This window comes from Scyliorhinus torazame, chromosome 16 (assembly GCF_047496885.1).
Source record: "Scyliorhinus torazame isolate Kashiwa2021f chromosome 16, sScyTor2.1, whole genome shotgun sequence".
Taxonomy (NCBI): domain Eukaryota; kingdom Metazoa; phylum Chordata; class Chondrichthyes; order Carcharhiniformes; family Scyliorhinidae; genus Scyliorhinus; species Scyliorhinus torazame.
In genome coordinates this window covers 33,101,512-33,126,715 of record NC_092722.1, presented here as the reverse complement: position 1 = coordinate 33,126,715, position 25,204 = coordinate 33,101,512, and the positions used below count along the sequence as shown (strand labels likewise).

General features: G+C 45.0%; 1 protein-coding gene across 6 annotated transcripts in view; it reads right to left on the bottom strand.

Annotated features, from left to right (window-relative positions):
• Window positions 1-25,204, bottom strand: part of ubr4 (ubiquitin protein ligase E3 component n-recognin 4) — a 227,614-nt gene that overhangs the window by 70,705 nt on the left and 131,705 nt on the right. For 5 of the 6 annotated variants that reach the window (XM_072478202.1, XM_072478203.1, XM_072478206.1 and 2 more), the window contains 19 exons: window positions 23,645-23,708; window positions 22,892-23,026; window positions 22,207-22,381; window positions 19,203-19,343; window positions 18,544-18,665; window positions 18,184-18,295; window positions 16,040-16,170; window positions 14,853-15,030; window positions 14,036-14,140; window positions 10,911-11,048; window positions 10,137-10,305; window positions 9,729-9,825; window positions 8,786-8,893; window positions 7,317-7,430; window positions 5,247-5,456; window positions 4,770-4,919; window positions 4,433-4,660; window positions 4,014-4,092; window positions 3,176-3,412 (listed from right to left, as the gene is read on the bottom strand). In XM_072478202.1, the coding sequence (XP_072334303.1) occupies window positions 3,176-3,412; window positions 4,014-4,092; window positions 4,433-4,660; window positions 4,770-4,919; window positions 5,247-5,456; window positions 7,317-7,430; window positions 8,786-8,893; window positions 9,729-9,825; window positions 10,137-10,305; window positions 10,911-11,048; window positions 14,036-14,140; window positions 14,853-15,030; window positions 16,040-16,170; window positions 18,184-18,295; window positions 18,544-18,665; window positions 19,203-19,343; window positions 22,207-22,381; window positions 22,892-23,026; window positions 23,645-23,708 (2,693 nt within the window). The remainder of the gene's footprint in view (window positions 1-3,175; window positions 3,413-4,013; window positions 4,093-4,432; window positions 4,661-4,769; window positions 4,920-5,246; window positions 5,457-7,316; window positions 7,431-8,785; window positions 8,894-9,728; window positions 9,826-10,136; window positions 10,306-10,910; window positions 11,049-14,035; window positions 14,141-14,852; window positions 15,031-16,039; window positions 16,171-18,183; window positions 18,296-18,543; window positions 18,666-19,202; window positions 19,344-22,206; window positions 22,382-22,891; window positions 23,027-23,644; window positions 23,709-25,204) is intronic. The other variant, XM_072478204.1, reaches the window with a different exon arrangement.

The window sequence follows — 25,204 nt, the reverse complement described above, 5'->3', positions numbered from 1 at the left end:
AGTAGTCCCTCCTCTGGGACCTCTGCATACCTCCTATCTACCCTTATAATCTCCCCCACCAACCTCTCCCTCTCTCTCCTCTCCTTCCCCTCCTTGTGGGCCCTAGTGGAGATTAGTTCTCCCCTAATCACCGTCTTTAGCGCCTCCCAGACCACCCCTACCTGCACCTCCCCATTATCGTTAACCTCTAGGTATCTTTCAATGCACCCCCGGATCTGCCCGCTCACCTCTTCATCTGCCAGCAAACCCACCTCCAGGCGCCACAGCGGGCGCTGGTCCCTCTCCTCCCCTAGCTCGAGCTCCACCCAGTGCGGGGCATGATCTGAGATGGCTATGGCCGAATACTCAGTGTCCTCCACCCTCGGGATCAGCGCCCTGCTCAAAGCGAAGAAGTCAATCCAGGAGTAGGCTTTATGGACGTGGAAAAAGAAAGAATTCCCTGGCCCCCGGCCTAACAAACCTCCATGGGTCCACTCCTCCCATCTGGTCCATAACCCCCCCCCACACTTTGGCCGCCGCCGGCCTCTTACCCGTCCTGGACCTAGAGCGGTCCAATGCTGGATCCAATACCATATTAAAGTCCCCCCCTCCATTATCAAACTCCCTGCCTCCATGTGATCAACATGCGCTGCATAAATCCGGCATCGTCCCAATTCGGGGCATACACATTCACCAAGACCACCCGCACCCGCTGCAGCTTACCACTCACCATCACGTACCTACCTCCATTGTCTGCCACGATGCTCAGCGCCTGAAACGACACCCGCTTCCCCACCAAAATCGCCACCCCTCGATTCTTTGCGTTCAACCCAGAATGGAAAACCTGCCCAACCCACCCCTTTCTCAGCCTAACCTGGTCTGCCACCCTCAAATGCGTCTCCTGGAGCATGACCACATCTGCCTTCAGTCCCTTCAGGTGCGCGAACACACGGCCCTTCTTGACCGGCCTGTTCCGGCCTCTCACATTCCAAGTTATCAGCCGGATCAGGGGGCTGCCCCCCTCCCCCTCCTCCCTCCCTCTTCTCCCCCCCCCCACTCCACCCTCTTCCCCCCCCACTCCTCCCTCTTTCACCCCCCCCCCCCCCACCCCCCACTCCTCCCTCCGATTAGCCATCTCCCTTTCTAGACCAGCCACGTGCCTACGCCTCCCGCACTCTCCGTTCCCCCCAGCGGCAGACCCCCACCCCGACTCTCACTTCAGGCTCCAGCTCCCCTTTGGCCAATGCAGCAGCAACCCAGTACCACCCTCCACCCCCCCCTACCGATTAGCCATCTCCCTTTCTAGACCAGCCACGTGCCTACACCTCCCGCACTCTCCGTTCCCCCCAGCGGCAGACCCCCACCCCGACTCTCACTTCAGGCTCCAGCTCCCCTTTGGCCAATGCAGCAGCAACCCAGTACCACCCTTCACCCTCCCCCCCCGCCCAAGCTGGGGCCCCCCCTTGCTGCGTTGCTCCCCCAATAGCACTTCCGTAAGTCAGCTGACTCCTGCTGACCCCGGCCACTCCCTCCACTCCATCGACCCTCCCAGTGTGAGAATCTCTCCCCCCCCCCACCCCCCTCTCCTGTCCATCAGCGGGAGCTCCTCTCCAGCACCATCCCTCCCCTCCGACCCCGCCCCCTTCCTTCCCTCGCGTGGGAAAATGCCCGCGCTTTCCACCAAGCCGCCCCCGCCCCCTCTGGCGCAGCTCCCTTTCGCGGTCTGACCCCAGCTCCCCCACCTCGGGCCTCCCCTCCCCCCAATGGGGCCCCCTCTTCCAACCACCGACGCCCACACTCTCACCAAACCCCCACTACGAACCATTTCACCCTACCCCACCCAGCACCCACAAAACAAACTGTACCAAACAGAACAAAACATCCCCTAAAAACACAACAATCCCACCAATCCCCTCTCGACATCCCCTCGCAACCGACCCTCAATCGGAGTCCAACTTTTAGGCCTGGATAAAGGTCCACGCCTCCTCCGGCGTCTCGAAGTAGTGGTGGCGGTCCTTGAAAGTGACCCACAGTCGCGCCGGCTGTAACATTCCAGATTTCACCCCCTTCCGTTGCAGAGCTGCCTTTGCTCGATTGTACCCGGCCCTCTTCTTGGCCACCTCGGCGCTCCAGTCCTGGTAATATCCGGACCTCTGCATTCTCCCACCTGCTGTTCCGCTCCTTCTATGCCCACCTTAGGACACACTCCCTGTCCACGAAGCGGTGGAACCGCACCAGCACCGTCCGCAGCGGCTTGTTGGGCTTGGGCTTCCTCGCCAGGACTCGGTGGGCCCCCTCCAGCTCCAGGGGCCTTGGGAAGGCCCCCGCGCCCATTAACGTGTTCAGCATCGTGACCACGTATGCTCCAACATCCGACCCCTCCACTCCCTCTGGGAGACCCAGAATCCGCAGGTTCTTCCTCCTCGACCGATTCTCCATGTCCTCAAACTTCTTCTGCCATTTCTTATGCATCGCCTCGGGCCTGAGATCGCGTCCTTGTTCTGCGAGACCTTTTGCCGCACCTCCCGGATCGCCGCCCCTTGGGCCTTCTGGGTCTCGAACAGCTCGTCTATCGAAGCCTTCATTGGCTCCAACAGCTCTGCCTTCAATTCCGTGAAGCAGCGCTGGAGAAACTCCTGCTGTTCCTGCGACCACGCTGCCTGGTCTCCACCCGCCGCCATCTTGGTTTTCCTCCCTCGCACTTTTCCCTGCTCCAAAACTACTTTTTCCATCGCTCCACTCCTGGTCCAATCCATACAGTGCCGGGGAAATGTTACTGTCACCTTCCCACACTGGGAACCGTCGAACAAATGCCGCTGGGGGCCCTAAAAAGAGCCCAAAAGTCCGTTTCTGGCGGGAGCTGCCGAACGTGCGACTTAGCTCCGCATAGCCGCAACCGGAAGTCAGATTGGGGAAAAAGTTTAATAACAGCTGTTTACTATCAGATTCCTTAAAAGGAACTCTGAAATTAGTGACACTAATTCATGCATAGCATTAACTGCAGGTGTAAGTAATACAGCTCCTGTATGAGCTTTAAGTCTGTAGACTTTCTCTCTATGACTAAATATCTAAATATTTTTATTTGCTCCAACAGTAATCTTACAAAATATTTTTATTTCACTATCAAATTTTTGGAAACGTAAATAAAATTCTCGCAATATTGGTTTATACTCGTAGAGATGTTCGTTTAGCATACCATCTTTCTCCTTCTCGCGCTCTTCCTTCTTGCTCTTTTTGCTGGAGGATTTGGATTGAGACCCAGTCTGCCCTGAGCCGGAGGAAGCTGCAGTTGTCCCAGTGCCCCCTGTGCTGCTGGACGATGTTGTAGAGAGGACTTTACTGCCACAGAGCGCGCATGAAAGCAACTGGAGGAGAACTGGGGAGACTCCTTCATCCACAAGAAAACTAACCTGGAGCAGGAAATATAAAACAGCTGGAAGGGAGGAAGAAGGAAAGAGACAAACACATAAAAAGTTGACTTGATTTACTTAAAATATAAACACAATTTTAATCTTAACACCAGGAAAGTTCATAAAAATCCTTCAGCTGAAATGGTGGGAATGTTTTGTGGCTGTTTTCTAAAAAGCAGCCAATATGCGCTCAGTGCAGGAAATGCTGTACTACATCTAAGATTCACCTATTTTAAAATTGTGGGTGCTTTGAATGGGAGTTTTAGCAGAAAATTAGTTGCTTGAAAAAAATATTGAAGATCATGGAGTAGTTGGATTATATGGCACAGAAAATTGGCACAGATTTGGTAACTATGTGCGGTACATTCAATTATAACTGGGGTACAGTGATTACACGGTTTAACATTAGCTTTAAAGAGTGTGACAGAACTGCAAAGTCCAGTCTTGTGCTTTCTTTTAAAATATGGGGTACACCAGAAGAAAAATACTTGTTTTTAAGAAAGTTAGTCAATCTTGAAACTGTAGCAGAACACAGGGCAGGGTCTATCAACAACTGAGGTTCGAGGAATCATTTGTGTACGCACCAACTTTCAATCTGGCCACGTTAACCAAGGTTATACTTACAATCATCCTTGAGGCAGAATTTCTGCCAGTTTACTGTCCTTTGGCTGGCAATCTCTGCACAGGCCTTAAGGTGCTCCATCTGAAAGAGGCAAAGTGATCAAATTACCTTTTAATCACTTTGAACAGTGCAAAGAGTGACAAAGACACACTGTTCGTGAACAAGTAAATTGAAAATAAGCAGCATTAAAAAATTAACTAAAGAATGACGATACAATGTAACCGTGAAGTTGCATTAAACCGTGGAGCTGCATTTAGCACCGTTCAAGACACAGAGATAATCTGAAAAATGCCTCTTTATCCGCTGCTGAAAATGTAATACAAACATTTTCAGATAATAAAAATTCATTTTGAGGATTTAGTGGTCTGCTGTGGGACTGAAATTTCAGAACCCTGATCATCTGCAGTAGGCATCAACTTACCAAACTAATGAGCGTGTCGTACTGCAGAGCAGAACCTGAAGAAGCTGTGACCACACCACCACGCAAATGGATTCCCTGCTCTTCCAGCAGTTTTTTAATTCCTCGAACATGTGAATCAAGTGTGTGCAGATCCCGCAGCTGACGGTACTTCTCCTTTGAGCCGCAAATGAATAGTAGGAGTTTGCGAACTTGACGCCGAACAAAGGGAGTCTGCTGGATCATTAGATACTGGAACAAGAGCAAGCTTTCACTGTTAAATGAACTCAGCAACTGCACAAACACATATGCTACCACAAACCATCAGATGATGTTGTGCATCTCTGAATCAGGCACTCACCTCAGACAGGAAGTAGAACCAAGAATGGTCAAAGATAGGTGGTGGAACCCGAGAGTTGGCATCAGCAATCTTCTTTATTTGGTATGGTAATCTCAGCACCATTTCAGTCAAGAGCTGTGAGTATGCCTCAAACACATCTGCAGCATGACCCTGAAATCCAACAGACATTAAGGAAGGATTTAAAAAAGAAAATCCTGAATATTTGTGCCATAGAAGCAAACATGAGAAAAATAACCAACATATCTATCAGCGTCATCAACCAAACTCCCTACAAAATGCATACATTTTTCTTTCCATATTCACATATTAACCTCTACCTTCCATCTCAAATGCATAAACATATATATATATATATATGCTCCTGTTCTCCAAACATGTTCTAAATCCATAACTAAGTTTATTTCCCATATTCAAAGTATGTCAGCCTTTTTATTGTTACTGAGCGGCAAGGCTTTTCGTTCGATTACAAGGCCTTACCTTCACATACTGTCGCAGAAAGAATGGGCTCATGTCTGGAGGTGATGATGAAGTGTGTGGTTTCAGTAGCTGACTCGTTACCACAGCTTCTTCTTCACCCTGTTGTGTTTTCCAGTAATCAAGCAGTGATTTAAGAACATGGAGGCAATAGTCAATGGCTCCTGAACTTAACAATGCAGTGGCTGTGGCATTGGAGATTAATGAGGAGGCCTGCAAAGAATACAATAATTAATTTTGCAACCTCCAGTAAAATACAAGCTCCTGTTGTTATGTCAGTGCAGGCATGAAGACATTACATTTTTTAAAAAGCTGTTCCTTTTAAAAATCGACCCTAACGAGCTGTTACAGTGGCTGCCGAAGAGTAATCTGACTTTTGTAACTTCAACAGCCTAGCAAGCTTTCAGCAAAGTTTCAAATTCAATTATAATGGGCAGGGACTTCCTTTGGACATGTCTAAAGAGCACTCTTCTAAGGAATTTCATACCTGTTACTGTCAAGGCTTACTCCAAAACACAGGGAAAAGTAAACTCCCAGACTCTGACTCCAGGTCTGCAATGTAACAAAAGATAACTATTGAGACTGATTGTTTACAATGAAGTGCGAAAGACCACTATCGACCTTCTAATGTATATGAATGGCTTTTGACCGTGTGACTGAAACTCCTTCACTATGAAAGATGATAATCTGCCTTTCATTGTGCATTATTGGCCATTCATCATGTGATCAAAACTGTCCTCTGATTCTTATCCAAAAACAGAGAGGAAAAGACCAAACAGTCGGCAATGCATCATCAGCTACACCACAGCTGCAAAAGATGGCTATGTCATCTTGCTATCTAAAGATCTCTATTGCTTAAAGTCCTTTAAAAGCCTGCTCCAACCTGTTTTGAACAACTCCTAGTAAACCTGTAAAAAATGGGACCTCAGGTTACGACAGACATCAGGGCCTGTCGACACAATCTGCTGAAGTCTTTACTTCGAAGGAATCCTTTGGGTTTGATCCAATCATCTGAACTTACATGAACTTCAATTCTAGAGTGGGAAAATCTCCCTCCTTCCTTCACTGGATCCACAAAGACAAGTGAACTGCTCGCTAGTCTATTTGGGTTTTAATATTTGTAGAAGCTCACAACTATCATTAATTGCATCTTTCCTGGGCGTGTCTTGTGATTGACATAGAGATAGGGGGGGCGATTCTCCAATCTTGGGCCCAAGTGTTCACACCGTCGCGTTTCACGACGGCGCGAACCGGGCCCGGGCACAACGGATTCTGGCCCACGGTGCTGTGCGCTGAGGACTTCTTACACGCGCCGGCCCCGACCCAACATGGGGTTGGTGTTCAGGGGCCAGCCGTGCCAGAAGGTAGGCCCGGGTTTGGGGGGGGGGGGGGGGGAAGAGGAAGAGATGATGCCAGCCCGCCGATCGGTGGGCCCCGATCGCGGACCAGACCCCATCGTAGCCCCCCCCCCCCCCCCGCCCCCCCCAACCCCGAAACAGGCCGCACCCTGACCGTTCCCACAGAGTTTCCGCCGACAGCGACCAGGGGTGAACGGCGTCAGCGGGACTCTGTCATATCGGTGTGGCCACTTGGCCCATCCGGGTGGAGAATCGGTGGCCCTGCCGATTCCAAACGCGCCGGCACAAATGGCGCCGATTCTCCGCACCTCGGAGAATCGCGCGCCGGCATCGGGGCGTGGTTGCGGCGATTCTCCTGCCCGGCGCGAGGCTCGGAGAATCGCCCCCAGGGCTTTCCAGAAGAGTACGTGAAAAAATAATAGTCCTTATTTTAATCCATGAAAGTCTGTTGCTGCTGACCCCACATTAGTGGTTTGGGAGCACACATCTGCCGTACCAAAACTAAATTACACTAATTACAGTCAGAAGGGAAAGGGAATTGGAGGTTTCAGTCTCTCTCTCTCTTGCTCCCCTGTCTTTAATACTTTATTAGAGGACATAAAGTGCATGAAGTTACAAACACCTCTTAAGTAAAGCAGCTGAAAATTATTTCACTAACAGAAATAGTGCCACAATTTGCACAAATTAATGATTTTAGTGCAAAGCAGCCACTTACCTCAGATGCAGATTTTGAGCCTGATTTAGTTCGGGACATAAAAACACTCAGAAGCCTCATGATCACCAGATGCACTTCGTTCAGTGGGCTGCGATCGTTCTTCTTAGAAACATCCTGAGCAACATAATTATAAACAATCAGTCAGTAAGAGAGATTCGGTATACCTTAACTTAATTGGTTCTCGAGAAATGGGAGACGCTGACAAGTTTATAATTACTGGCAACTGCTAGTTGCCAGGGGGTAGTCGTGATGGATTTTCTATTGAATTACTGCAGTCTAGATGGTAATAGTTCCCATTTTCTTCTTGTTTCTGAAAGTTGTAGCGCTTGTTTACAACCGGATGAATTGCTGTGTCACTTCAGAGGGCATTAAGAATCAACCAGGTAGTGTGGGAGTGAAGTTATGTGTAGGCCAGACCAGACAACAGTGTTGGCTTCCATTCCTTGAATGGCATCAGGGAACCAACTAGTTTTATTTGAACAATCTGGTAGTTTTTATGGTTATTCTACTGGTGCCGGTCCACTAATTAAAAAGATTCTTGAATTCAATTTCACTGCTGGCCTTTGTGGGATTATAACACTGAAATAGTCCAGAATCATAACCACTGTAGGCTACTGTACAAAGAAAGGTGCCATCTGAACACCCATCCCCTTTGCCTGCCCTTAACCGTTGCAAGCCTTTGGGTTGTGTGTAACAGCATTTATATAATAGACCACAGCAGCACATTTACTCAGAGAATGTTTGACGGTGATGCAGTTTGCAGATTTCTATGGCTTAGTGCATTCAGCATTATTAACATACAACAAGCATTTGTTATATTAGGTTTCATTGATACCAATGAACCTTTAAGTCTGCATGATCATTCGGATATATGCCTGCATGAACTCTGCTCTGCAAACTAGATGTGGGTGGGAAAATTATTGACAGTCAAATATCCAAACTACTCGGTCTGTCCTCACTGGAACGACGGACGTTAAGAGGCGACCTGATAGAGGTCTAGAAGATTATGAGTGGCGTGGATAGTCAGATGCTCTTTCCTCGGGTAGGAGAGTCAAGTACTAGGGTACATAGGTTTAAAGTGCATGGGGAAAAGTTAGAACTGATGGGCGAGGCAAGTTTTTTTTACACAGAGGGTGGTAAATATATGGACGCGCTGCCTGGGGAGGTGGTGGAAGCAGGTACGAGCAGGTGGGAGCGGCATTTAAGGGGCATCTAAACAAATATATGAATAGGGTGGAAATGGAAGGATACGGACTCCGTAAGTGCATACGGTTTTAGTTTAGGAAGATACCATGGCCGTCGCAGGCTTGGAGGAACGAAGGGCCTGTTCCTGTGCTGTATTGTTCTTTGTACACTGTAGGTCTCCTTGTGATCATAACACTGGCACAAGCCTGGGAGCTGCTTATCAAGAGAAGATGTACTTTTAAATGGTGAAAAATGGCTGATGATTGACTGCCAAGAGTCCATACCTTCTTGTCCATGCACAGTTCTGCAATGAGTTGAGACAACAGGTTGTCCAAGGCTCCTTTATCTTTTTCATCTTCTCCATCCAGGTCAGCAGTCAGCATTAGGATTACCTGTTGAATGAAAGGAAACATCAGTAACACAAAGTTCATGCACAAATTTAATACATTTCCAAATTGATCAACATCACAAAAGCTGGTGCCCAATTCTTTTTGTTAGCTTGATTTCTTTCACGATCATTATTTGTTAATTTTCTTCCATGATAGTCATTTGTTTTGTTCCTGTGGAGTGTTATTCTTGTAGAGTGCAAGCTAAGTTTTGGTACTTCTAAAAGGAGCCGAGATGGTAAAGTGCCCTGGAACTCCATCAAAACAAGCAAGCATTCCCTAAACTCAATGGAGGATCAAGTCCTTACCGACTCCACCAGAGCAGTTAGTTAGCTCTATTTTAAGAGTTGCTTCTTTTTGTAGTGTTTTAACTGAGTTATGTGAAGGTACTGTACTCCATGTTACAGGTTAGGTATACTATTGTTTAAGGGGTCAACGGCCAAATGAAGTAGATGAGGGGTACAGGACACAATCACTAATCAATGTGGAACAGGGTTGTTGCTGTATGATTCAAATTACGATGGGCTCTATGCTACAAAATAAAAACGACAAGGACATCAGCTCAAATTACAGCAATTTTAATGCATCAGTGTCCTTTAATTGGCTTTGTGACTGAAGGTAAACAGAAAATGGAGCAAGCCCTAGACATGAACCATTAGGCATTTTCCCATTCCTGATCCTCAGTAGTCACTGCAATTTTACCAAATGACAACACAACACATTCATCACTTGGTATCTCCAATGAACCTAAAATGCCAATTACTACCCAATACAAAACTAAATTTTAAATCACCCATGTAAAATAAGTCAGATAAAGTCCACTGAGGCAAACAATGATCACCTGCATGTAGGGGATGGCTCGAACTCCACCAACGTGTCGGAGCTGTGGCAGATGCTGTAAAAGTCTCTCGAGCAGCATCAGACGAACCATATGTAGCCTGTGAGAGGAGCAGTAGACGGGATTAGACCACAAGACCATAAGACATGGGATCAGAATTAGGCCACTCGGCCCATCGAGTCTGCTCTGCCATTCAATCATGGCTGATATTTTCTCATCCCCATTCTCCTGCCTTCTCCCCATAACCCCTGATCCCCTTATTAATCAAGAACCTATCTGTGCCTGTCTTAAAGACACCATCACCCCTTTACACAATTTTTCAGTTGAGGTTAGAGGAATCTAACCTATTATAAATTGCACTTGAACTGGAAGAATAACTTTACAACTTTAAGATTTAACATCTTTTCTCACCTGTTGCTTGTATGTAGGTCACCTTCTGTTTCACCTTCTCCTTCTGACCCATCACCTTCTTGCTGTCCAGTGGTGGTACTTATGGCTCCCGTGCTGGAGCTGACACTGCCTGGTCCTGTAGGATGTCCCTCAACTGTTGTATCTCCATATGCACTGCTGCGCCCAGACACTATGTAAATTTTAAAAAAATGTTAACCTCTATCTCACTATACATGTACACAAACACACGGACATATGATATTTTTACCACACATTTACATGCATGCACATTTACATATACTCCACTACAGGGTTATTATGATTACTGTGCACATGCATTAACAACTGCAGAATTATATTGTGTGTCAATAATATCATCCTAGGAATGGTGAGGTAATCACAAGTGTGTTTAATTTAATTCTCAGGCCTTATTCATGCTCAGGTTGGCTGTAGTAAACTGCTGTCTCTACATTAGGGTCATTCCTGAAACAACACTAAGAGCTACAGTAAAGCGGCTGAGACCAAACTAGCTGCAGAGGGTGTCAAGCACAGGTAGTGCAGTGGAGATCTGTTGTGGAAGAATACATCCCAATCCTCAAAATGTTCTTAAATATAAATCAACTGGAAGGCATTTAATGCTTGGCCGGGGGAAAAAAGGGATAGTCTGTGCTGCCACACAGGAATTAGTTACAAAAATCCAAATTTTAAACTTGGTCATAAGATATTAATTTCTCTTTTCTCCATTTTATTTTTCTCGTGTTAATGTCTTACTGCACATTTAGGCCAATTGCTTACCGCTGTGTTCTCCAGCAACTGAGTCAACAGCACTGCCCCCACTCTCTGACCCCACACTGCCACCGTGCTCCGCAGGTGACGTTCGTAGTGTTGATCCATCTGTTGCCGCTGTGCTCCCTTCATCATCAGAGGCTGGAGCTAAAAGCATAGCAACGGCTGTTACAGGTAAAAACACCATATTTACAAACCGTGAGCACAAGCACAGGCGTTTGAGACAATCACAGCCGCAGACCATTAGCTTGGCATGGCCATCAGCAGCTTTTCAATATCGCAACAATTAAGAAGCAAGACATTATAGGTACAGAAAGCTGATCAAACTACACAAAATCTTCTCACACAGGCATGAGGCCCACAGATAGAAGAAAAGCTTCACTGTTCAGCACCTGAACCAATATTTAATGACTGCTTGGAAAGGCAAAATAAACTTGTGAACAGAGTTTTGCTTTGTGACAAAGAAATTCTTTGACTTTTCTGGGAAACTGACTCTTTCCATTGTCACACAGACTGGTCATTCAACACATTTAAGTACTTCATTTCCATTCCACTTCCTATATCAGAAACCATTTACACAATGAACATCAGTGGTGATTTAAACTCAGTTTGCAGAAACGGAAGTTGTCTTTAAAACGGAGATCAGTTTCCAAAAGCTGGTTCATTTAGCTTATTGGGGATTGTAATTCTAATACTAACATCAGTGATTATACTGCGAATGGAAGCAGGCTAAATGTTACAGAAAAGCAGAGGGATTTGTGGAATGGGGTAGAAGTTCACAGGCCATTATAGGATCTTTAGGTAGAATAAAGCCTTAAAAGAAGCTAAAGAAATTCCAGATTTTATCACAAGAGGTAGCGAAAACAAAAGTCAAGCAGTAATGCTGAATTAGAAAAGCTTACTATGATCTCATAAAAATGAGGGGCCACAAATTTTTTAAAAATATAAATTTAGAGTACCAATTTGTTCCAATTAAGGGGCAATTTAGCATGGTCAATCCAGCCACCCGCATATCTTTAGGTTGTGGGGGCGAAACCCACGCAAACACGGACAGTGGTCCATAGCCGGGATCGAACCTGGGACCTCGGCGCCGTGAGGCAGCAATGCTAACCACTGTGCCACCGTGCTGCCCCAAGGGGCCACAAAAGAAGAGATTTAGAACAGGGAGCTGGATAAACCTCTTCATGCAGAAAGTTGTGAGGCGATGGAATTCATTCCAGGATTGCTGTCTAAGGCAGAAACTGTATTGACATTCAGGATTAGATTGGATTAAAGGAGATGACAGGAAATGAGAACAAGGTGAGCAAATGCAATATTTGCTCATGTGGGGGGTAATCACCCACATGATTGGGCTGATTTGGCCAAATAACATGTTTCCTTCTTGAAACTTCTATGTAGGTTCATTTCATATTGTTCGGAACATTTCCATTGATGGAAACACATTACTTTGCAACTTGCAAATCACTTACTGCTGTACTATTCAGCTGTCATAGAACCATTGAATTTACAGTGCAGAAGGAGGCCATTCGGTCCATCAAGTCTGCATCGGCCCTTGGAAAAAGCACTGTACTAAGCCTACACCACCATCATATCCCTGTAACCCAATAACCCCACCTAAACCTTTGGACATTAAGGGCAATTTAGCAGAGCCAATCTACATAACCTGCACTTCCTTGGACTGTGGGAGGAAACCTGGGCACCCGGAGGAAACCCACGCAGACATGGGGAGAAAGTGCAAACTCCATACAGACAGTGACCCGAGGCAGGAATTGAATCTGGGACCCTGGAGCTGTGAGGCAGCAGTGCTGACCACTGTGCCACATGCCACCCATAAATGAACTATTTATTTTAAATGTTTGGTTCCCATTTTAGTCTATGTTTATTTATTTAATGCCCCTTACATGAAGCAGTTGCCTAAGATATAAAATCAGAACTAAATTGCCCAAGCAGAATCTTCCGTAGTTGGATCTTTTCCAATCTTTCATTATGGACGATCTAAACGGAATTAGTGTATTTGGTGGCCGCTTTCATGCCGGCAGAGATAGTGTGTTGGTCAGTTCCCCAGCAGCATGAGGCAGACAGTGCTCTGGATCTCTCGGGGCGATATGGTATGGTGCTTGTTGTAGTGAATGAGGTGCGAGGCCTCGGAGGCGATGCAAAGGAGTTATAAAGGAGTTCATGGCGTTCAGGGATCTGGGTGGAAGGGTGGACCTGGGTCAGCACTCTGTACACATAACTGGTGTAGCTCTGCTTGCAGGGTTTCCTCTGCTTCTTGTGCAGCTTTTGGTGACTTTAGTCAGCGACTGCTTGGATGCCTTGCAGGACACCCCGCCCTTAGCTGAAGCCGCCAGTTCAGGCATTCTGCTCCACTTAGACCAACCCCCTCATTTTTCATATCTATCTGAAGATTATTCAGTGCCACATTATTACCTTCAAGCTAAGAAGGGGGAGAGAATCATCTGAGTTATAGAGTTATTCACAACCCATCAACATTCTGATTCATGAAATTTGATTCAATTGAGGCAAATCAAATGGAAACAATTGACTTCACCAACCAGGTTGAAAATTGACAAAACTCCACGTACAGAGAATGTCATCTTGACTCAAGAGCCAAGCAAGTAAAGTGAAGACTCCAGGGTTTACCTTAAAATAACTCAATGCTCAACTACCTGAACTGCTATTAAATGTCTCTGACTAAGAATATTAACAGAATATGTTTAATTGTAGTGAACTGCACTATTCTGTGGAACTCATTGCCGCAGAAGGCTGTGGAGACCAAATCACCGAGTGTCTTTAAGACAGAGATAGGTGGGTTCTTGATTAATAAGGGATCAGGCTTTACAAGCAGAAGGCAGGAGAATGGGGATGCAAAATATATCAGCCAGGCAGAGCAGGCTCAATTGGCCAAATGGCCTAATCCTGCTCCTATATCTTAAGGTCTTAAAGCTTCATTTTATTTAATTCTCAATACAATTTGAAACAACCGCGGCTCCAGGACACCACAGTCAGATTAAAACCCCCAAACTGAATCATCAACAATGTCCAACAACAACTAATACAATGAAGATCCAATCAGAAGCTCAGACAAACATTTAACTTCTATAGACCTGTACCAGATTTAGCCATATAGTTACCGGAGGCTGTGGTATCAGACAGGGTGCCGGCATCCAATGAGGAGGAGCTGGGAGCTTGTCCAGATAGTCCCAGGCTCTGTAGGCCCAGTGCACTGCTGCTGCTACCTGTTAAAAATCAACACCAGGAATTTATTTGCATTGCAGATCACAGGAAGAGCATATTGTCACACATGAGGGTTGAAAAATCTGATTCAGGAAACCTGCATTCAATCAGCATGTATAATAATAAGATACTGAGCCGATGTTTACGTAAGCAGAACTACATTGCCTAGTTAACAGGACCCAAAATATTTGTTTCAAAAATCAATAAAATATTCAATTACAAAAATAGCTGTAACAGCATTTTAAAATCCAGGCTGGCTGCACCCAATCAGTGAAGTGTCTGATTTCATAGGTTTCAAATTCACAAGGTCTATAGGTTCACTTACCATCAGTCTGACCAAAGCAGAGATTAAACAAGTAAGTCCATCCAAGTAACAATCGGATATGACACATGCTGAATCTCAGTTGTCTGGCTCTGACAAAGGGTCACCATCTGAAACATTAACCTGTCTGTTTTCCTTCAGACTTTACCACACATTTCCAGTCTGAGTCCAGGTTCTAAAGGTGGATGAGCCGAAGGAGCTTTTTGCTTTTGCTTCTCACATTTGTAGCTTTTACCCAAAAAAATCCAACATAAATGAACTCTAGGAACCTTCCTTCATTCTGTTCAGCTCTTTGCAAGTCAGCCAAAATGACAGCTGAGATCCCAAGTCTCCCATTGCTCCCTAATTAATAGTGCTGCAGGCTCTGTATATGGATAAGAATTGTACTGTACCTTGCTGATCTTGCTGCAGGCTAAGAGCAATCGCCAGTTCCACCATCGTCTCATCATCTGCATCTGGAGGAATGTCCAGCATTGGTGGGAAGCCCTCTGCGCCCGCCAGCAATGCCTCCAGAGGTGAAGGATTTCCATTTGTGACATTTTCAGCCGACTCCAGAACCATTGATTCCGACTGGGAAAGAAGGGAAAATGAAACAATCCTTGTCATAAGCAGACCAAAAAGGGAGATTTACAAATGCAAACTTTATTAATGCTGCTGGTCAAAAATAATCAATAATAAGTTTACAGTTTTGGTACTTAACTCTATGTTCAGTTTCACTACCTAGGAACTGGAGTAACGTGTTATGACGATAATATTACCTGTGTGATGTGTAGAGATTTCAGCTTTCCCCTCCCCCATTCAATTCTTCCTACAATTTTACTTTTATTGTCTCATTCTGGAGGCAACCTGCAACAACCTGTAATTACATTGCACCTTTAACATAGTAAAAGGTTAAACAGCTACCTGGGCCCCAAAACTCTGGAATTCCCTCCCTGACTCCTTCTTCAAGACATTACTTAAAATGTACCTCTTAGACCAAACTTTTGGTCACCTGTCCTAATGTCCTACTTCCATAGTTTGGCATCAAGTTTAAAAAACAAAATTTAAATTAAGGGACAATTTAGCATGGCCAATCCAACTACCCTGCACATCTCTCGGTTTTGGGGGCGAGACCCATGCAGGCACAGGGAGAAAGTGCAAACTCCACGGACAGTGACCCGAGTTTGGGATCGAACACAGGTCTTTGGCGCCATTAGGCAACAGTGCTAACCACTGCACCACCATGCAGCCCAGGCATCAGGTTTTGATTTGTAATATTGCTGGGGATGTTTAATACAGTAAAAAGGTGTACGTTGTTGGTGCATTGCTATCTGAAACTTTATACGCAGTGAATCAAAAGCATAAACTATGCATGAAGTGCCATTGTGCTTTGTCACAGTGCTGCAGTCAACACGTTCATGTTAGTTATGTTCTTTCACAAAGTTTCATACTTACTGCAAATTTTGGCTGCACCAGAGCTGCAAAGAGAAAGACTGAAGCAATGAAAAGTCTCTTATATATTAATTCTAAGTACATCTATTCTTTTCTTCTCATCCTTTATTGGTGAACAAGACACAGTAGATCTTTACAAGATGCTTACCACCATTTCAAAGTCTCCATGATCCACTTCACTTTGTTCCTGACTCTCTTGACGGATATTTTCATTGCCTGCCATTCCCGACGGTTGCATTTTATCCTCAGCATCATCATCATCGTCGTCATCTTTATCACCTAAAAACAAATGGAGACAGATCTTTAGGCTAAAATAATTTGCATCTGAATGTACTGTGGTCACCGACTCCGAATCAGTGTGGAGTTAAGTCCAGAGTGGAGTGGATTGGATTGGATTGGATTTGTTTATTGTCACGTGTACCGAGGTACAGTGAAAAGCATTTTTCTGCGAGCAGCTCAACAGATCATTAAATAGGAATAAAAGAAAATACGTAATAGGGCAACATAACATATACAATGTAGCTACATAAGCACTGGCATCGGATGAAGCATACAGGGTGTAGTGTTAATGAGGTCAGTCCATAAGAGCGTCATTTAGGAGTCTGGTGACAGTGGGGAAGAAGCTGTTTTTGAGTCTGTTCGTGCGTGTTCTCAGACTTCTGTATCTCCTGCCCGATGGAAGAAGTTGGAAGAGTGAGTAAGCCGGGTGGGGAGGGATCTTTGATTATGCTGCCCGCTTTCCCCAGGCAGCGGGAGGTGTAGATGGAGTCAATGGATGGGAGGCAGCTTCGTGTGATGGACTGGTGGGCGGTGTTCACGACTCTCTGAAGTTTCTTGCGGTCCTGGGCCGAGCAGTTGCCATACCAGGCTGTGATGCAGCCTGATAGGATGCTTTCTATGTTGCATCTGTAAAAGTTGGTAAGGGTTAATGTGAACATGCCAAATTTCCTTAGTTCCCTGAGGAAGTATAGGCGCTGTTGTGCTTTCTTGGTGGTAGCGTCGACGTGGGTGGACCAGGACAGATTTTTGGAGAAGTGCACCCCTAGGAATTTGAAACTGCTAACCATCTCCACCTCGGCCCCGTTGATGCTGACAGGGGTGTGTACAGCACTTTGCTTCCTAAGGTCAATGACCAGCTCTTTAGTTTTGCTGGCATTGAGGGAGAGATTGTTGTCGCTACACCACTCCACTAGGTTCTCTATCTCCCGCCTGTATTCTGACTCGTCGCTATTCGAGATCCGGCCCACTATGGTCGTATCGTCAGCAAACTTGTAGATGGAGTTGGGACCAAGTTTTGCCACGCAGTCGTGTGTGTACAGGGAGTAGAGTAGGGGGCTAAGGACGCAGCCTTGCGGGGCCCTGGTGTTGAGGACTATTGTGGAGGAGGAGGTGTTGTTCATTCTTACTGATTGTGGTCTGTTGGTCAGAAAATCGAGGATCCAGTTGCAGAGTGGGGAGCCAAGTCTTAGGTTTTGGAGCTTTTATATGAGCTTGGCTGGGATTATGGTGTTGAAGGCAGAGCTGTAGTCAATAAATAGGAGTCCGATGTAGGAGTCCTTGTTTTCGAGATGTTCTAGGGATGAGTGTAGAGCCAGGGAAATGGCGTCTGATGTGGACCGGTTGCAGCGGTATGCGAATTGCAGTGGATCAAGGCGTTCCGGGAGTATGGAGGTGATGCGCTTCATGATCAACCTCTCGAAGCACTTCATTACGACTGAAGTCAGGGCCACTGGACGGTAGTCATTGAGGCACGTTGCCTGGTTCTTCTTTGGTACCGGTATGATGGTGGGTCTTCTTGAAGCAGGTGGGGACCTCGGAGTGGAGTAGGGACAGGTTAAAGTGACATTTACACTTCAATGCAAAGTTACGTGCACACAGCCAAGTGTGAGCAGTGTCCTGGGGAAATTTTTACACATTGACATATATTGGGGTCCTGATACAGGGTTCACACAACAACGCATTAGAATTCCTACCCAGCACTTAACAGTGATCGATTCAAAGATTTACATAACACTGAACTGTACAAAAAGTTCTCCAATGCCTTTATTCAGACAGGGAAGACGAGAGATGAAAAATATGTTTTTAATTGACACAAAGGATCTAATTTTTGGTCCTTTAGACAGTACATCAGGGAGGCGTCCACAATTTCTTTTTAATTTAATATTTCAATGCTTGTAAAAGAGAATCAGCATATCCATTGTTTTTGTGAACATTAACAGTCTTTGTTAGCAAACATTTCCAGATACATTGCTACATTTTTGCTGGACATTGTTCAGATCTCTCGTTCCTTACCCATTGGGGTGTTGCTGCGAGGTGGAGATGGCAGAGTGACGTGTCTGCGCTTGCTCCGTGGTCTCAATACACGAATCAGCGCCTGTTTACAGGCAAAACTCACTGATTGGTCCTGAGGAAAAACAATTCAGAATAATTAAGACACAGTACACTGGCGAGTGCCGGGTAAAGGCACAGATACTGTCCCTTCACAGAAAGAATCAGCACCAACATAAAAACCATTTCACAACTGCATAACACTGCCGTATATACTCGCACTGACTCTCATCCTTTAACAACACTAAAAGGGCTGCTCATTGATCACAAAATGTTGCTGGAACATTGAATGCAAATTATCTCCTATTGAATAGAGGGACTTACTGGACACAGCAACATCTGCATATAAACCTTTGCAGCAGCGTTGATGTAGTCTAGCTCACAGGTACAATATCCATGAATAATGTCAATTAGTGCATTCACTGTTGCCTCAATGTGAGTCAGACCTGTAGAGAAGAATGAAGACCCAGTAAAAATGCTGTCAAAGGGCATTTCCATCAACCAGACCTCCTGGTACAGTAAAGCAGGTGAAGCAGAGTCGTACAGATATAAATGTTTACTGACAAGATCAAGTGAAAAACAATGCTTTATGATGTTCCTTGGAATATTTTGTTGTTGGTATTTGCAAAGTTACTTCTCTATGTTGCTGACACTCAGCTCTCACTTTGTAAACAGGCAGGTCAGAATATTTATTTCCTTGAGAAAGTATTTAATATCTTTCAAAGATGTCACCACTTATTACAACTCACAGACAATCATATTTAGTATTCTAATCATTTAGACATTGCAAAACATTTCTGTTTCTTCCACAAAGGTACTAAAGGCAACTATACTCATTTAGAATTCTGGCTCCAGTTATAAAACTTAGGATGGACAGGTGAGTGGAATCCTACTTCATTATATTTTGACCAAAGTGTACTTTGTGTTACTTTTCTGATGCACAGGTTGAAAACATGCAGTCATTGTGTTACTGTTTGTCTTACCGGGCAGGCAGGCAGGAGCCAGGAATGCATTTTTAGGTTTGGAAGCATGGAGCCTCCAGAAATGGGTGACTAACTGCATAATAAAACTGCAGCCCTCGACTTCTGCATTCCCGTGGACTTGATCTCTTTCATCTGTTCCTTCTAAAGAAAGGATAAAATTAGGAATTGAATTTAGGTAGAATATGAAATGTTTACAATCTGGCATTTCAGTGTATCTGCCTCATCGTAATTTTGGTATTCCTTCAAAGGAGGTGGGCACAGCTGACCAGGTTCATCCCGAACTGCCCTTGAGAACCGCTGCAATTGTTGTGGTGAATGGACTGCCACAGTGCTGTTAAGGAAGGCAATTTATGTTCTAATTATACTTCTTTGTAGCTGTGTGATACAACAGAGTGGGCTTGTTAGGTCATTTCAGAGGGGAGTTAAGTTTCATCCACTTGCTGTGTGTTTGGAGCCACGTAAAGGTCAACTCAGAAGACAGCAGGTTTCCTTCTCTGAACGACAAGTGAACTAGTTGGATTTTTACAATACATAGAATCCTTAGAGTGCAGAAGGAGGCCATTCGGCCCATCGAGTCTGCGCCAGCCCTTGGAAAGAGCAGCCTACTTAAGCCCACGTCTCCACCCTTTCCCTGTAACCAATTCGCCCCACCTAAGCTCAGTGGGATAGACAGCTGGTTTTGATGCAGAACCAGGCCAGCAGCGCGGGTTCAATTCCCGTACCAGCTGAGAATTCTGAATTCTCCCTCTGTGTACCCGAACAGGTGTCGGAATGCGGTGACTAGGGGATTTTCACAGTAACTTCGTTGCAGTGTTAATGGAAATCTACTTGTGACAATAAAAAAATTATTATTATTATTACCTTTTGGACACTAAGGGACAATTTAGCACGGCCAATCCACCTAACCTGCACATCTTTGGACTGTGGGAGCACCCGGAAAAACCCCACATAGACATGGGGAGAAAGTGCAAACTCCACACAGTCACCCAAGGTCGGAATTGAACCTGGGTCCCTGGAGCTGTGAGGCAGCAGTGCTAACCACTGTGCCGCCGTGCAGCCCCAGTGGTTTCATAGCTACCATCACTGACAGTAGCCTTTTTATATAATTTGTTTTTAAACAGTTCAAATTCCGGAATGCCATGGTGGAATATGAATTCATGTCTCGAGATTATTAGTTCGGGCCTCTGGAATTACAAGTCCAATACATAACCATTACACCACTGGTAATTCAAATGTAAGTGTATTCAGCTATTGGTTGAAAATGGTCACGTGAGACCTTGTCACTTGTCTTGATCAGCACTAATGTTAACATACAAGTAGTTAGATTAATTGCCCAGCACCCCAAGAGGATGCAATCCTCTCACAGGTCTTGACTGCTTGATGCTGGTTATTTAAGTACAGAGGTTGGTCTCTACACGCATGGTAACCTTCAGTTAGTATAAAGAACACTTCTCCGTTGATAAGTGACTTAACCGAATTCAGCCCTGGCAGATTATTCACCTACCCAGTAGCATTTATTACACCATTGTAAAGGTTAAAACTCATTACCAACAGTCAGCATCATGCAATCCTGCTACTGTGGACTCTGAGTACCCGGAGGAAATCCACGCAGAGACGGGGCGAATGCGCAAGCTCTACACAGTCACCCAAGGTTGGAATTGATCACGGGTCCCAGCGCTGTGAGGCTGCAGTGCTAACCATTGTGCCATCGTGTGAACCTGAGCCCAGAGATGGGCTAATGCAAGGCAATGACAGTCCAGGAGAATGTAAATTATATATTGTACTATAATATCTTCTTGTCGTCACCTTCTACACAGTGACCCTTTACATCCAATACATCATTTTCTACCATTTCCATTAACTATAATAGTCCCACATTTTCTCCTTTCCAGCTTCCCAGATGGATTATTCCTTCAAGGATACACTTGGTCATTCTTCCAACCCAGTGTTCAGCTGCCAAACCTATCGCAACAGTAAGAGACAGAACATCTGTTCATTTATCTCTTCCTTACAGCACTGTTCAGAGCCCCAAACGTTCTCTCCCTAACAAGCAGAAATGTATGTACTTTCTCCAATCTCTTCATGAGAACCTCACACAAACACAGCATAAAAAAGGAATCAAAAAATCTGGTGCAATGTTGGGTCTTTATTTCAGGGCACTAGAGGCAGCGATACTTCAATTGTACAAAGCCCTGAGCAGACTGCTTTCTACTGCTAACCTCAGCAAAGATTTACAGGCCTTGGAGGGGGTAGATTTACCAGGATGGTACCAGGGTATACTGGGTTAAATTATCACAAAACTTGGTCTGTAATCCCTTGACTTTAAGCAGGCATCTAACTGAGGTACTTAAAATGATAAAGAAATTTGAAGGGTAGATACAGAGAATCCAGAACAAGGGAACATAACAGCTAGGACATTCAGGAGTGAAGTCAATAATTCCCTGAAACATTGGAATGATGTGGGCATACGATCCATTAGCTTTTGGTCTCTCGCCGGTTTTTCCACAAACAGTTTAGCTGGGCATTTGACCTCGCTCTGTGGCAGCTTAGTATTCGTGATTTTTGATATCTGCTCTTCTCCTTCCCCTTCCACAATACTATCTTGCTTAATTCACTTCTTCTCTTCTAGTTTCCAATCCTGATGCAGTGCCTATGCCCAGAACACAAACTCAAGGGCAGCACGGTGGCGCAGTGGTTAGCATTGCAGCCTCACGGCGCCGAGGTCCCAGGTTCGATCCTGGCTCTGGATTACTGTCCGTGTGGAGTTTGCACATTCTCCCCGTGTTTGCGTGGGTTTCGCCCCCACAGCCCAAAGATGTGCAGGCTAGGGGGATTGGCCACGCTAAATTGCCCCTTAATTGGAAAAATGAATTGGGTACTCTAAATTTATTTTTTAAAAAGACCGCAAACTCATCCATTCTCCGCAGTAATTTGCTTTCATCCATTCTCTTTACTGATACAGCTGGCCCGTTGGATACTTGCATTATTTTATGAATTTTCTCACCTTTATCAGTTTGTGGTGTTTTCACCTCCGTGAAATGTACAAGGTTATTGGGTCGCATCATTGCAATGGAACGTGCAGTGATTATTAGCCGTTGGAATACTTCTGGATCAAGGTCACGGCCATCCTTGTTCCAAGTATTCAGAATATGCACAGCATTATTCAGCAGAGCTTGATCCTGATCGGACAAAGAAGAGAAGTATTTGAACACATCTCATCAAAGATAGTACAATTATGTTATTCAAACATCACAAGCCAGTTGAATGCCCATCCTACTTTCAAACAGCATACTATACAGAGCACTACAGCACTTGCAGAACAAAATATGTTGTTGTTTCAACATCTTATCTTGAAAATGGTGGCATGTATTGTCTTGTCGAGCTGAAGATGAAGTGGGAAAGCCAAAACAAATTTTGGCATTGGAGAGCTTTGCTGGTCCCATCATCAATCTGAAAGTAGATCAGCCCAGTGCTGCCTGGTACTGCTCCAAACACTCTTGTGAATATATGTCTGCATTAAACATTGCATCTCATCCAACGCCTGGCTTGTGCTTTTCGAAGCCAGTGCAGCTGGTGCCGCAAAGATTTCCACTTCTCAGCCCCATGATAAGTACATAGCCCTGCAGACGCCACCAGTGTCAAAAGACAGGTTGCACATAAGTGTGTGAAAAACAACAGGCACAAGTCACCTTGTGATTGTGATAACTGCCACGGCTACTGTGCAGACTCGCCAGCAGCCCCTTGGTTTGTTGCTGAACGGTGGATGGAGTTGGCATCGACAGCAATGTGGTAGCTAGTTCCAATGCTGTCTGTTTATTCTTTTCCTGTGAGAGAACAGATACAGTCTGTAAACATTTAAAAGGTAAATTCGTATGATTTCAGATTTTACATCTATTCTCCTGATCCAGTAACCAGGGGCGAAATTCTCCGGAAACGGCGCGATGACTGCCGACTGGAGCTCAAAACGGCGCAAATCAGACGGGCATTGCGCCGCCCCAAAGGTGCGGAATGCTCCGCATCTTTGGGGGCCGAGCCCCAACCTTGAGGGGCTAGGCCGGCGCCGGCCGAATTTCCGCCCCGCCAGCTGGCGGAAAAGGCCTTTGGTGCCCCGCCAGCTGGCACGGAAATGACATCTCCGGGCGGCGCATGCGCGGGAGCGTCAGCGGCCACTGACAGCATTCCCGCGCATGCGCAGTGGAGGGAGTCTCTTCTGCCATGGTGGAGACCGTGGCGGAGGCGGAAGGGAAAGAGTGCCCCCACGGCACAGGCCCGCCCGCGGATCGGTGGGCCCCGATCGTGGGCCAGGCCACCGTGGGGGCACCCCCCCCCCGGGGCCAGATCCAGCAAAAAGCCCTTGCCCACTAACTTACTAAGCAAGAAAAGCACAAATTCTTTCTCTCTCTCGTCCCCCACCCCCATATCACTACGGCAAATAAGTTTACCTTTTCAGTTGAGGATCCAACAGCAAAGCAGCTTTCTAGCACTTCCATTGAGCTCACCACCAACCTAAAGAGAAAGAGAAACATAACTTTTAATTGCTGAACTTATTAATAGGACAGGGAGGAGAGTTGCGTCCTAATAAACCCCATATAAAGGGCTTTGATACAATCTGAACCAAGTCATATTTTTAGAAAAGTTCTATTATTTGGTTACTCTCACAGAAGATGGAAGGAAGAATGTCTCCAAAATTGGAACAAGCTTCACACTAAAAACTTATAACCAGAATTAACAATATTTTCCTCCAAGGCTCAAATGGTTCATTTACGTCTGATGTGCTCCATTTCTTTAAAAAGCCACTTGAGTTCAATACTTTTGTTGAATTCAAGCTCGCTTCAGGGAAAATAAAGGCGGCCTTGCAGGTGAAGCTCACATACCAGACACGATTTTGTTTTAAATAATGGATCATAAATATATACTTAAAACTTTAATAGCACAAATTAATACTGTTTTGAAAAGTTAAATGAAAGTGATTACTATACTATTACACAATTTAAGCTGAGAGGGATAATGAAAAGCTTTAGACAATGACTTCCAACGTTGAATCAAAATTGCAACAGTAACAAAGGAGGCAAACAGATTCTGGGTGAATGGAAACAGTTAAAGGAATACAGGCAGAGCTTTGTAACTTGACATCCAGCAGACAACATTGGGATATGGATGCACAAAGTCAAAAGTAAAATAATTACAAGCCCATGCCCGAAAGATCAACTCCAACCATTCGCCTTGTTGCCATATCATTCAATTCCTTCTCTCTAAGTTCCAAAAACCTTTTATACTACTGCTTCAAATAATACTCGAATGCTTTATCATATTGACGGTTTTCCAAGCTGACACTACCAAATTATTTGGTTCTATTCAATCTTCAAAACTTCAATAAGATTAATTGAACATTAGCTTCATTATTCATCTGTGATCTCTGAAAGGGCAACAGGCACATTATGATCATGTAACACAAGTAGTTCAGATGGGAGTCTAACGAATGCCGCCTACATCAACATCCCTCGACAATATCCCTTTACTTTTGCAACACAATCTTATTTGACATTTCACTGCAGCAAAGGACTATACTGACAGTTTAATAAAGTCAGTGATTATAATTGTATCAGCCCACCACCTCACTCTTCCATTCAGACATATTTCCCCCTTTTGGATTCTTGCTCTCTTATTTTATTCTTATCCACATTGAACTATTTAATTTACTCTCAAGGTACTTGTATTAGTAACTTAAGTTAACTGTAATGTCAAAATTCTTCTGAATCTGGCAGTGTTTTCTCTCTCATTACATGTTCTTCCTTTTATTCTGGCACGGTCTGCAAAATTATGAAGATTTTACACCTGAAGCCTTGTTCAAATCATTCACACGAGACCCTCTCATGGACTGATCAGATATCTTCACACATCTTCTGTAATGCTTCCCGGTGTCTATGTATTTACATTGTGTATTTTATGTTTACCCTATTATGTATTTTCTTTTCATGTACGGGATGATCTGTCGGAGCTGC